We start from the raw sequence: 13,104 nt of genomic DNA on the forward strand, positions 1-13,104 counted from the left end.
CATCTGCCCAGTGAACAGCTACATCTCCTGTAAGCCCCAACCTTGACGCTACCTCTGCTGGGGCCTCCCCTTTCCTTTCCTCACAGAATTATAGGTTTCTTGCTCTGCACCCACATTTTCCCTCTACAGTACCACAGTCCACAGCACTGTATTGATTCATCTGCCTGTCTTTCTCCCTGGAGGTTGTGACCTCTATCCAACCAGGGAGCTGGGAACATGTCTCATTCATTTTCAAATCCTCAATGCATGCCACTTAGGCCCTCAACGAGGTGGACTGGCTGACTAAATGAAATAAGCAAGTGCCTGACCCAGGAAACACACACACAGATGAAGGGAGCTGTGAGCAATATCCCTTCCCTTGCTGGCCCCACTCACCGGCTGCCCTGGGCGATGGTGGGCACAATGTCATGGTTGGCGCGGAGGGGCTGGGTCCTGGCCTTCACGCGGGCACATTGCAGCAGATGCTTGGCCTCCTCATGCCTGGGGTTCAGCAAGGGCTCCGGCTTTGGACCAACAGTTCTTTGGGGAGGCAACCAAGCCAAAGAGGGCGGAGGAGGGATTAGAAGAAAATATCCCAGATTAGGAGGGCTTTAACAATGTCAACTATAGCTATGTCAGGGAAAGCCAGGCATGTGCAGGTTCCCCTGTCCAGCAACTACCCGAGGGCAGCCAGTCTGGGGCCACTGGCCTGGGAAATGGCCCTAAGTGACTCAGGTTGGGGCCCAGGAGCCGGCCCACCTTAGATATCCACTTAGGGACTGGAGGCAGAGACCCCAGAAGGATCTAGAAAAAGGGTAGGGAGTCTCCAGATTATTTTACTGTCCCTTCCCTGGACATACGTGGGTGTTCTCTGAAAGGAGAGGGAGAAAAGGGCCAGGGTTGTCAGGCTGGGCCTGTGCCTGGCCAGATGGTCTTTACATGCCTCACCTCCCTCTCTCCTTCTGTTTCTCTCTGCGCCCACACAAACCCGCTCAGGCGCACACGGCGCCACCCTGAGCTCCCGCCATAGACACGGGAGCAGGGCACTGCCCATCAGAGCTCTGCTCTTTTGGGGGGAGACATTTGCACAAGTTCTGGTTTCTTTTTGCCTCAGTGTCAGGTCTGGCTTGGAGTTAAGAGCCATTAAGCTGGACCCACACCAAGTCCCCGCATAACTCAACTTTCATCATCATAAGGATCGTTTACCCTCACCACCTACCAGATGTGCTGTCCCCACCCCTATCTCCGGCCAGTGCAGACCCACAGAAAATGACAGCAGCCCTTTTTCAAAGCTGCCTTGCAGACAGTGACATATAGCCAGCGCCGCGCTACAGCAGGAACGGCAGCCCCGCAACCTCCCATGGACCCAGCTTCTCTCCACGGAGCTCACTTTCCCAGCCAGACTGCGAGGACAGGTGTTCGCTCCGCTTGACAGATGAGGGTGTTCGGAGCAGAGAGGAACATTTGGCACATTGCTCAAGGTCGAATGTGAATGCAGAACAGAGCAGAGCTGAGGATGACAGCCCAAGGCCTCCAGCATCGGCCCACATCCTGGGTCCCCGGGTAGGCCAAGGACATGGCGGCTGGAGTCAGACACACACTCTACGAAGCTTCAGCATCCCCTGTGGCTGCCCCCTGTCCTCACTGTTATAGACAGTGGGGCCGTCCTCACCGGGGGGGGGGGGGTCCACAGAATGAGAACTAAGGCAGGTGAAGGCTCTGCAGGGTCTAGACCTCAGACTGTGGTCACCCAACCTCATCTTACCCTCCCCCATGTGTCATAGGCAGAAAAGGGCCTTGTCCTCACAGGGGAATGTACTGAGTATTTCCCCAGACAACAGAGATATGAGTGGAAATTGGCAGAGCTCTGTGGTCTCCTTGGGACACCATTGGACAAGCTCTGAGAGACTATAATTTCTATTATTATTATTAATTATATATTTTTTCTTGTTATTTGTACCTTACCCTGCTTTGGGGCTTGAAGGAAAAAAAAAAAAAAAACTGCTAGAATAAAAGCACCATCTGTGCCTATGAACCCTGGCAGGGCCCAGGCAAGTCCTGGAACCAGGAGGGTTTTACTGGAGTGATGTGGAAATGCAGCTCCAGGCCAGCTGCCCCGCGAAGCCTCCTTTGGCAGGAGAGGCTCCCTTCGCACAGCTTCCCGAGTGGGCAGGCCGCTCCTCCAATCAGAGAGCCACTGAGAGCAGCTGTGCTCCCCAGGGCTCCTGCTCCGACAGCACAGATAATGAGGTTACCAGCCCAGAGACGCCCCTGCAGCCGCGGGCCTCTGGCTGCCAGCCCGCACCCTTGGAGCCTTCCGGTGACAGCTGTGGTTCCCCGGCTGTCGGAGGGCATTTGTCACAAGACCTGGTGGGCAGGCAGGAGGGCCCCCAGGCAGCTGGCCAGATGCTGCCAAGATCGGACTTGCTCCATTTTCCAGCCTGTCTGTTTTCTTTCTGCTCCCTCTACTTGGAGCTGTTAAATTTTTTTTTTTTTTTTCATCATCAGCTATCCCACTTTGGTTTCTGGCAGACAAAGCTGGTTTCTCTGCTGATTAGAAAAACAGGGCTTTTTAGGTGCCTGGAGGCATCCATGCAGGAACAGATTGAGCGGGGAGGAGCGTGGCAGTCACCTTCACAGACGGCAGCCAAGGTCAGCAGGGTCTGCTACTTCAGCCATGGCACCCCCTGGGGAGGGCACACCCTGACCAGCCCCATGCAGAGGAGATGGTCTTTCTCCCAAGAGGCAGGGGCAAGCAGATGTGGGGCTGAGAGGCACTGAGTGCACCCACCTCCCATCACTGCATCATTCTGGCTCACCTACCAAGCAGATGGGATCCCACTCTTTCAACTGAGGGAAGCCTTGCAGTCCAATTGGACCCAGGTCTATGCAAGGGCACACAGCCCTGGAGCCAAGCCCTTCCCATCATAGAACTATAACCCACAATCCAGGTCCTGTTAGGGGGAAGTGATGTCCTGAGTTAATCCTATACAGGCTTTGTGGACCCCACCCCCACTCCAGACTAAAGCCATCAAGACTCTGGGAAAGACAAATCCCATCACCACCAAGGGAGGGTGGCTGGGACCTGAGGGTGGAGTTGGGCAGCCAGGTTGGATATAAAAAACCAAACACGTGGGCCTTGGGGCTCACTCGCTGGCTCGCGATCGCTTGCCTCCTGGCTTCACCGCTCCTGGCTGGCGGCCAACTCTGAGAGCGCCATTTTGGGATTCCTAATCGGCGGATCGGGTAGGACTCATTTAAAACTTTGTCTCCCACTTTTCTCCCAGAGCTGAACATTTCCTCATTTCCCCTTCCCTTTGTAAATAAACCTTTTATTAACCTTTCGCGTGTGCCTGCAGTAGAGCATTGATAAGTCCTTTTAAGCGCGCGGGTGAGGACCCACAGTCAGGCACCCCGTTTTGTATCGGGGTTGCTCTACAACAAAGTGACTGGTGCCTTTCTTCTCTGACTCAGTTTCCCCATCTGTAAACAGTGGGAGCTGGCTAGGGGAACAAGCTCACACTGCCACCCTGTGAGGATATATCTTCGGTCATGTTCTGGTGTAACATGGGGAGTCGGGGGGGGGGGGGGGGGAGAATTAAGGACCTCTCCCTTGTGGTTGACACCATAGATGTTTGGCTTTTAAGAAGCATCAGTGCCTACAAAGAATTAACTACTGGAAACAATTGAAGTTCCATGTGAATAGTCCAGCCCTTCCCTTAGGCCCTAGTCCACCAATGTCCTAAGCTCCTTCACAAGGACGAAGGGTAATATATTCCCCACCCCACCCAGTCTATCCATCTAAGTCAGTGTCCAGGGGGAGGGACAGTCTTAACTTCAACTTCTACTCCCTCAATTCCAGGTAGGTCCAGACCTCAAGTAAGGACAACCACCATTTCTCTCCTTAGCCAGGAGGTCAAGGAGACAGAGTGGCCTCTTTCTGTAGTCATCATAATCTGGATTAAAACAATAAGCTCCAACAAATCTGGATTTAACTCCTTCATCTCAGGAACGTGACAAAGGGAAATAATTGGGAATGGAAAGAGATCTGTTATTTCCCAGATTCTAGGATGCAGCAGGTAGTGGGGAAATAAATAGCATGCTGACCATATTTAAACCCTATTGCCTAGTATTTGTTCCATTTTTGCATACTGTAAAGCTCTCCGGTGACCAAGGACAGAGATCTCCTGTGGTCATACTGCGTGTAAGTGAGGCAGGAGGAAAAGGAAGGCCTGGAGTTGATTCTGGCCCCCACGTGCCGCATGTGGGCAGGGACCTGATCTTGGTCTCTCAATCACAGGCACCTTCTTCCAGAGACTGCAGGACTGGGGCCAGAGCAGAGAGTTGTTGTTAAAGTGTGGTTCAAGGGCAGCCTGCTCTGGGGGGTCTGGTCTTGGAAAAATTTGTTGCTGTGTCACTGGTAGGTGATTTAGGGGTTATAACTCAGTTTCCCCATCTGCTAGGTGAGAGCTCAGTTGTTAAAATAAAGGAAAGTGATTCCTGGCACAGAGTTGTGCACCTGGGAAGAGTCAATGTATATATCAGTATCTGTTATTATTATCATCATTATCATTATCATCATCATCATCACCATCATTATTTCATGTAGCCACTCTCACGCCCTTACAGAGCAGGGGACAGCATCTCTGGCTATGAACTGAAATCACCTGCCCAACAGGTTACCTTGTCATTTGCTTCAAGGGGAGGCATGGTAGGAAGTGACAAACCATCATGAAACTACAGAGGGTTTGGTGGTTTTGCTCTAGATTTTCAAAAGTCTTTGACAGAGCTGCACAGAAAGGCAATTTCTGCAGAATGAGGAGAATGAGTAGGCCACTTGGGAGCAGAGCTGCTGCCCAGACAATAAGCAGGTACTTCTCTCAACAAAGAAGAGCAGGCATTTTTAAGAATGGCTGCCGGAGGCTAGGGCGCACTGCATACCTGCAGAAGGATCTGGGTAGAGGTGCACAGAGCTTCCCTAAGACCTTGGCTTCTGATCAGCAAACAGTGCGGCTCTGTCCTGGCCCTCCTGAAGAAACCTATTAATTCCTTGTTAATTCCCAGAAGGAAACCAAGGCTGTTCCCTGTTTAGCACTGCCAGGCCTCAGGGTGTGGAGACCAGTGTCCAAGATACCCCAGAGCAGGAAGAGTGGCCTGCTTACCCCGGGGGGCCAAAGAGGAAGTCTTTCTGTACAAGAATTCCAACCTGTCTCTCCTCATATGAGTGGTCTTGGGCAAACGAACTTCTCTGGAGCCTCCTTATTCATGCAAATTGGGACCATATTGAGATTTTTATGTGTGGGGTGTATGTAGGTGTGACAAGGACAGGGCAAGAGAGTTCCAGACGGCTTTGCTTTGAGAAAGGACTTCATGTGTTAGTATCCTCCCTTCCCTACCTAGGATTTAGATACTTTGAGAGCATGGAAGTATTTGAAAACACTGCTGAACGGTTTAGTTCTTTCTTTCCCTTTTTTTTTTTTGGTTTAGTCTTGGTGGGTTGAAAGTGGGAAGAGGGTTTCCTCCAGTTTTCCTTGGTGTCTGTATTTCTGAGTCTGTGGGCAGGTTAAGGGCTGGCCTGATACACACAGGACAGGCAGGGGCTCAGCCACTCTTGGTTACGCCCTTGTCTTGGGTGTCCTCAGGACCCTCCAGCCCTGAAAATTCTCAGTGGTGTAAGAAAGTCTCTTCTCCCATGCTCACCCCCAGGACTCACAATGACCCCTGATGCTAGGGTCCCAGAAACTCCAAAACCTGAGCAGTGAGCCAGATGATCTGCCAACCCTTTCACCAGCACTGCCTGGATCTAAGGCCATGCAACATGGAGGGAGTGGGTGGGCAGGAGAAGATGGCTCACGTCTCTCCATCTCCTCCTGCTTTATTCAAAAATCTAAATTCCATAAATGACCTCAGCTACCTTCCCACCTTATATCCTGATCACACTTCCACATTCCTCCTGAGACCTCTCCCAAACATGTCTGCAGGTCTTAACCATCTGGAACATTCTCTCCTGTTTGCAAACAGAGTGCATACGAGGCCCCAGGCCTTGGTAAGACCTCACACCCACAATACTAGATGGCGGGCACCGGTTCCCAGAGTCAGGAAAGCACAGTTCTTGCCTTCAAGGAGCCCCAGAAGTTCAGCTGTGGCCAAAGTTGGTGCAGGCAGAATGACAGTGAGATCGAAAATGGGAATTCCATCTGCACTCACACACAGAGGTTGGTTCACCAGCAAGTCTCCCAATACTCTAGTTAATACACTAAATTCTTTCAAGCCCACCCAGGGATGCCCCCCCCAAAAGCAAAAACCAAACAACAAAAAAAAGCAAAAAAAAAACACACTAAATTTTAAAAACCAGAAATTTTCTCATGACAGTGGACGTGACCACTTAAGTGACAGGCCAGGACTTTAAAATTTTTGAGGGCTCCCTGCCTGGCTTACCCACTTTTGTCCTCCTCCTTCCCCTTCCCCACCTGCATTTATTTATTTATTTATTTATTTATTTATTTATTTATTTATTTATTTATTTATTTATTTATTTTTTAAATCTCTCTCTTTTTTTTTTAAAGATTTATTTATTTACACAAGCACTGGGTACAGTCAGAAGCGCTGGAGGGCGAGAGAATTCACCAGAGCCAGAGCGGGGAGCAGAGCAGGCAGAAGGACTGAAGTACACTGCTGAGGGGAGCAGCTGGCGGCAGGAGGGGTCTGCGCGCCATGAGGGACCCTCCTCCGGTGGCCGGGGAGCAGCCCGGGATCGAACCGGTGCTGCAGAGGCTGCGGGCAGCTTCGCAACCCAGTGCTCAACCGCTGCACCACTGGGGAGGCCCCCCACCTGCATTTAAATTAGAGTCTACAAACTGCTTAGGGGCAGGAAGCTTGAATCCCTTAGCAATCCTCACAATGGCCTGAAAATTGGAACCCACCAAAGTGAGAAAGGCTGCACCCTGCTCCAGCTCCTCATGAAGAAGCATGTAAGCCAGAGACTGGCTGCCCCCTAGGCCTCAATTTCTGCATCTAGAAAATGGGCATGATTTCTCTACAGGGCCAGGAGATATCAACAGCCTCAGAAATCACATTTAGCGCAAATAAAACAATCCCAGATGCCCCCCATCCCATTTCCCCACAGCAGACCAATCACAAAAGCCCCCACAGACACACTCAGGATGCAGTGTCCCCAAGATCTCACACACACACACACACACACACACACACACACACACACACAAAGTCCTGATTTGAACCGGTGACCCAGGTCACACAGCACTGCCTCTCCTATGAGACTTCTTAGCAGGTCCTGGGGCCTCAGGGGCCATAGCGCCCCTGGTGATATATGCCTTTTGCAAAAGCTGGGTTAATTCAGGATCTGAAAGCAATGTGTAATCCCAAAATGCTTTTTCAGAGCCTCATACAGGGACGAGGCTGCCGAGTCTGGGCCATTTTACAGTGAGAGAGGAAAAAGGGGTGGAACAACTATGGCCGCTAAGAGCAGATGAAGCAGAGCCAGCCCAGGCCTGGTACCCTCTTCAGTACTCCTCTCCCATTTCTAATGAGTCAGTGCAGATGCAGCCCATGAACAAGGTGGCTGACAGTGCTGGCTATCTACCTCCCAGAAAGGCTTACTTCTCGCCTCCTCCTGTTTTCCAAATCAAAACCCTCTTCCTGATTCATCTCAACAAGCTCATCCCATGGAGCCTTCTCTGCCTATACATGAGAACACCACGCTGGGGAAGCAGAAGACCCACAGATCCCTAACTTCAGGAGTGGCCTGTGGGATCCCTGAGGACAAAGTGAGGTAGTTTGGCTACAGGTTATAGTAGTAAGGGTTAGAACACAGACCTAAGAGTCCAGCAACTCTGAGTGCAGCTCTTGCTCCAACACTTAATAACTGTGTGACCAGGCTAAGTCAACTGATGTCTCCCCAGAGAGGCCTCTTATTCTGAAGAATGCAAAAACACCAATTTGAAGAGATATGTGCACTCCTATGTTCATTATAGCACTATTTACAACAGCCAAATTCTGGAAACAACCTAAGTGCCCAACAGATGAGTGGATTAAGATGTGGTGTATAGACATAGTGGAATACTATGCAGCTATAAAAGGTTAACTCTTGCCATTTGTGACAACATGTTTGGAACTAGAAGGAATTGTGATAACCAAAATAAGTCAGAAGAAGACAGACATACATATTGGGCAATATCATCATATGTGGAATATAAAGAAACAAAAGGAAGAAATATACTAAACTAAACAAATCCTAGAAATCTGACTGCAGAACTGAGGCTATTTGGGAGAAGAGGAGGCAAGCAAAGCCTGGAGCAGGCCCAATAGACTATGGTGGAGGACTATAGGTACTTTGGTGGTGGGTGTGGGATGGCAACATACATATCTGAAAAGGTGTAACCTATACCTCTAAATCATATACAGTATTGTACCAATGTTACCTCAATAAAAAATAATACAGTTAAAAAAAAACAGGGCCTCCCTGGTGGCACAGGCAGTTGAGCACAGTGCTGTCAAGCTGTCCGCAGCCTCTGCAGGGCAGGTTCGATCCTGGCCTGCCATGGAGATAACCCACATGGCATGGCAGACATCTTGTCTCACCCGCTGATCCCCTCAGCAGTGTATTTCAGTCAGTCTGCCTGCTCTGTTCCCAGCTTTGTCTCTGGTGAATCCTCTCACCCTCCCGCACATCTGGCCTGTACCCTGGTTCTTGTATGCATGAATAAATAAATCTTTAAAAAAAAAATCCGGGCCTCCCTGGTGGTGCAGGGGTTAAGTCTCAGCACTATGAAGCTATCAGCAGCCACTGCGCCTGAGTTTGATCCCTGGCCAGGGAGATGACCTACATGGCATGGCAGACCTCTCCTGTCTCACCCGCTGCTCCCCTCAGCAGTGTATTTCAGTAGATCTGCCGGTTTGCTCCCCACTCTGTCTCTGGTAAATCCTCTCACTCCCTGCAACTCTGGCCTACACCCATTATTCTATGCAAATATAAATAAATAAATCATTAGAAAAAAAGAAAAAAGAATCCTAAGGCTCTCTGGGCATCTGCTTTCTCCCTCTTTTTCTCTCTCTCTCTCTCTACACACACACACACACACACACACACACACCATTACATACATACACAGTGAATAAATACACATATAAGCACACACTTACATATCCTCATGTGTACACACACAATCTAACTGAACTCTGAAACATTGCAATTGGCCAAATTCCCATCCTGAAGATTCTATACAAATATCATTTCCTCAGGACACAGGAAAGTCCCTCCTCTGAGTGTAAGCTCCCAAAGTAGATGTTTCCTTTTTGTATGTAAATGTCAGACTTACCAATACCAAGGATCTAGATCAAAGGGCATCCACTTCAACTAGCTCAAGCCCACAGCCAGGCCAGGTGAGGAATGAGGAACACACAGCTCTGAGCTCTTACCTGTCCTGGCCAGAGTCCTGCAGGCAGATGCCTGAGTCCCAGCTCATGTCCCCCGCTGGTCGCCCTGGAACCCAAAACAGGATCAGAGATCAGGGCAGAGCCAAAAGCCAGGCTCTGTCAGCTGCCACATAATGCTTATTGAAGAGAAGGATCTCTCCAGAAGCTATTTCCTCCCCAGGTAAAGCTGACCCTCAGCTTGAGAGGTGGAGACACAGCCTGGCATGGTGGCCTGCTGGTGGGCAGCGCCATGACTGAGGAGAATGCTTGGGTCCTCTCAGGGTGAGAAACGAGCTTTTGTAACGGGGAGCGGGAACGGGCAAGAAGGCTGTCCCTCTGGTCTGAACACTGGCACCTCCCTCTGGTGCTACCTCCCCAGCTCAGCCACCTGACAGGATGCTAGGCCTTTGTGGGGAGGGGTCTTGCTGCGTGCCCCACCAAGAGGGCAATGAGGTCCACTGAGGGGTAAGGGGACCTATACCAGGGACATGCAAAAATGTCACTCTGGAGAGGGCTTCAAGTCACAGGAAATAAGTCATGGTGGCCCCCACCTCAAGCACAGAGTGGAGCTTCACATTGGTCTGAGGGGCTAAGGGGCAAAGGGTTTTCAGCAGATGCGCTGGCTGTGAGGTGGTAAAGAATCTATGTCAAAGTAAGAATAACAGCTCTGATGATTTTGGTGCCGGCTGCTACAGTCTCCCTCCTTTCCTGCCCACCCCCTCTGTGGGTACCTCCATCCCCTGTCTCCTCCTGAACTCTCTCCTGTGTGCCTACCACCCAGACCTACAGAGTGAGCCTCACCTGGTACAGTGTTGTCCCAGGATGGAGTCCAGGCTGGGATTCCCAACTTGGTGGGGCCCTGTCCCCCAACATTTAGCATCTCCTGCAGCAGAAGGCGGTTCCTCTCCACCCGATCAGACAGAGACAAGGCACTGCCCCTAGTGCCTAGAGCACCCAGGTCTCCAGTTCTCCAGAGTCCCCCCGGCAGGGCTGTCTTAGGGACAAAGTCCTCCTCGGAGGTCAGAGACACGTTGTCCAGGTCTCCCCCTGTGACCAGACCATCCCGAGGGGGGTCTGACCTTCCTTTTTTCAGGGTGGGCATGTGGGTGGTTTCGTTACAAGGCCCAGGGTCCCCGGGCCGGCAGGGAGTGGCTCTGTGGATGGGGTTCTCTTGCAAATAGCTGGGCTCTGGCAGCAGACCCCTTCCATGGTCAGGCAGTGTCCATACAGCTTCCAGAGGCCACGGGTTCCTCCCGTTCCAGCACTCAAGCCCAGAGGCAGGTGGCCTGGGAGGTCTAGAGCTCCCATTCCTGATGGGTTCCTCCTCATTGACACTGCTGTCCAGCTTCCCAGTGGTAAGGTTCTGAGCAGGGAGGACCATCACAGCATCAGGCAAGGAAGACCCCTCTGATGGAGTCCCAGCTCCACCCACCTTGACTCCTCTGCATTTGGGTTTCTTGGGGGAGAGCCAATCGTGGGAGGCAAGGCAGGGGCTGGTCCCCTGCCTGTCTGCTGTCATCTTCTCCTTCAAGGCCCTCACCTTGCACTCCAGCACAGAGGGACCATGGAGCTGTATCCTCCATGCCCCGGGAGGCTGAGGGGCCATCAGATTGGGTATTCTGTCTTCCTGAGAGCAGGGCCTGGATTTTGGGAGGTGTCCATTATTGGGCTGTGGCTCAGGGTCACTGGTCTCCATGGTTGAGATCACTTCCATGGAGCCAGCAGCTCTGCTCCCTGCTTTGAATCCCCTGGAAGAGAAAAGAGACAGCTCTTACCCAGCACCTGGCTCACTCCAACAACTCCCGGATCCCCAAGGTGCCTTGGTATTAAGCCCTGTCCAGCTGAGATTAATTTGGGAACAGGGCAGGGGATGTCCTTTAGCTAATGTAAGGGCACACTGAAAAGTGCAAGAGACTGGATAATACAAATGAGGTGTTTTTGTTTTCTTTCTAGTCTGAATGTTGTATACTAGTTTTTCTATCCCCATTTAATAGAAGGGACACAAGCTTCAAACAATACTTTGAAAACAAATGTGCAACAAAATGAAAGTGGGAGTGGGATTTTCCAATCCCTGGCCTATGGCTCTGCTAACAAGGGGGTCTCCGTGGAATATGTCAACATGAGCCAGCAAGCTCTTCATTTCCCAAGGGAGCCAACACAGATGACTGACTGCTGGGGGGTACCACGCAGGATAGGACCCTCCCAGAGAGGGTACCCCCTGTGCACAAGTCACAGGACCAACCATATCTGGGACCGGGCTCAAAGGGTGGCCATAGTGCCACTAACTCCAAGCAGCATCTTGCCCTGTGCCAGGCAGGCCTGCAAGAAGTGCTTTTTAACACACTCTCAGTCTTCACACAGCTCTGCCAGAAGAGGATTATCATCCTCACTTTTACAGAGAAGCTGAGGCACAGCGAGATTATGTCATACAGGTGTTAAGGTGAGCCCCCCTTTGGAAGGCAGCCTCCTCCTTCTGAGGCCCAGGCTCTTCCAAAGAACCCAGTGATCACTTAGCCCGCTTGCCTCATTCTGTGGATGAGAATATCCGGTCTAGAAGGTTAAGCAAAGTGCCAGAATTACACAACTCCCCAGTGGAAGGGCTGATGTCACAGGGTCTTCACCGGGCATGAATGTGACCACAGGACTTTATTCACCAAGTGGTTCTGTGCACACATGCACATGTCACTGTGGGTTGGTATCTATTCTGCTCTCTGAGAAAAAGCTGCTTACAACATACACCTAGATGTTTCTTTCCATTTGAAGTAAAACTGCATGTAGAAAAATCCCTATTTACATAAATTAGGAATTAGGAATAAATTATTCACTTCATATATTTATAAAAATTCACCATAGAATTCTCTCAAATGACAAGCGAAGAGTTTATGTTTGTTATAAATATAATTGTTACAATTCACCCGAGGCGAGATTCGGGGATGCACATAAAGCAAAATACACATTCTCGCTAAAATGTCACGTCAGTTTTAAGTCAATGAAACTTCAAAGACCATCTTCAGGAGGCTGTCATTCACTTCCCCCCTTAGCCTACAATTGACCAACTCTCTCTTGCCACCCGGTCACGACTCCGCTCTTTTAAGGTTGAACCCAGGAAGCAGGGAGTTAGGATACAACAGGGGCGATTTCAGTTAAATGAAGGGAATTTGTTGACGCGTCAACTCTGGAACGGCGCCCCAAGGCTAACCCACCTCCCCAGAGGGGTTCGGCTTGGAGCTTCTGCAGCCCAAGCCAGGAACGCTGAAATAAAGATGGACGTGAAGGGCAGCCTCCCCACTGTGCGCTCCCGCCACCCCCGCCGGACCTGCAGGGCGCCTCGCCCCCCCAAACTCACTGAGAGCAGCCGCTGGCAGGTTCGCCCGCGGCCTCCGTCCTCTCCATCCCTCGGAGGGGCGCGGCCCTCCTCCGGCCCCCCGGCCCCGCCAGGCCAGCTTCCAGCCTGAGGCGGGGGGGGGGGGGGGTCACTCCAGGGAGGCGCCCCTCAGGCCTCGCCCCTCGGGCGCGCGCTGTCGGGGTCCGAAGAAGGGCGCCCGCCGGGCTCAGCTCCGGGAGGGGTCCCGTCCGCGCAGCCGCCCCGCGGGGAGGGGACGCCGGGCCGGGGCGGGGCCGGGCGCGGGCGGGGAGGGCAGTGGCCGCGGCTGCTAGCTTAAGCCTTCGCCGTTGAGGGAGAGGCCCAGT

The 13,104-nt window shown here is 51.6% G+C and overlaps 1 protein-coding gene across 1 annotated transcript in view; it reads right to left on the reverse strand.

The window, feature by feature from the left end:
• The window catches only part of KIAA1614, a gene marked incomplete at both ends in the record, with an annotated part of 31,461 nt that extends 18,654 nt beyond the window's left edge, over nucleotides 1-12,807 (reverse strand). The window contains 4 exon segments of the mRNA XM_084250056.1: nucleotides 376-519; nucleotides 9,418-9,481; nucleotides 10,216-11,162; nucleotides 12,761-12,807. Of these exon segments, the coding sequence (XP_084106182.1) occupies nucleotides 376-519; nucleotides 9,418-9,481; nucleotides 10,216-11,162; nucleotides 12,761-12,807 (1,202 nt within the window).
• Nucleotides 12,808-13,104: the final 297 nt, after the last annotated feature.

This window comes from Talpa europaea, assembly GCF_964194135.1.
Source record: "Talpa europaea genome assembly, chromosome: 12".
NCBI classification, from domain to species: Eukaryota; Metazoa; Chordata; class Mammalia; order Eulipotyphla; family Talpidae; genus Talpa; species Talpa europaea.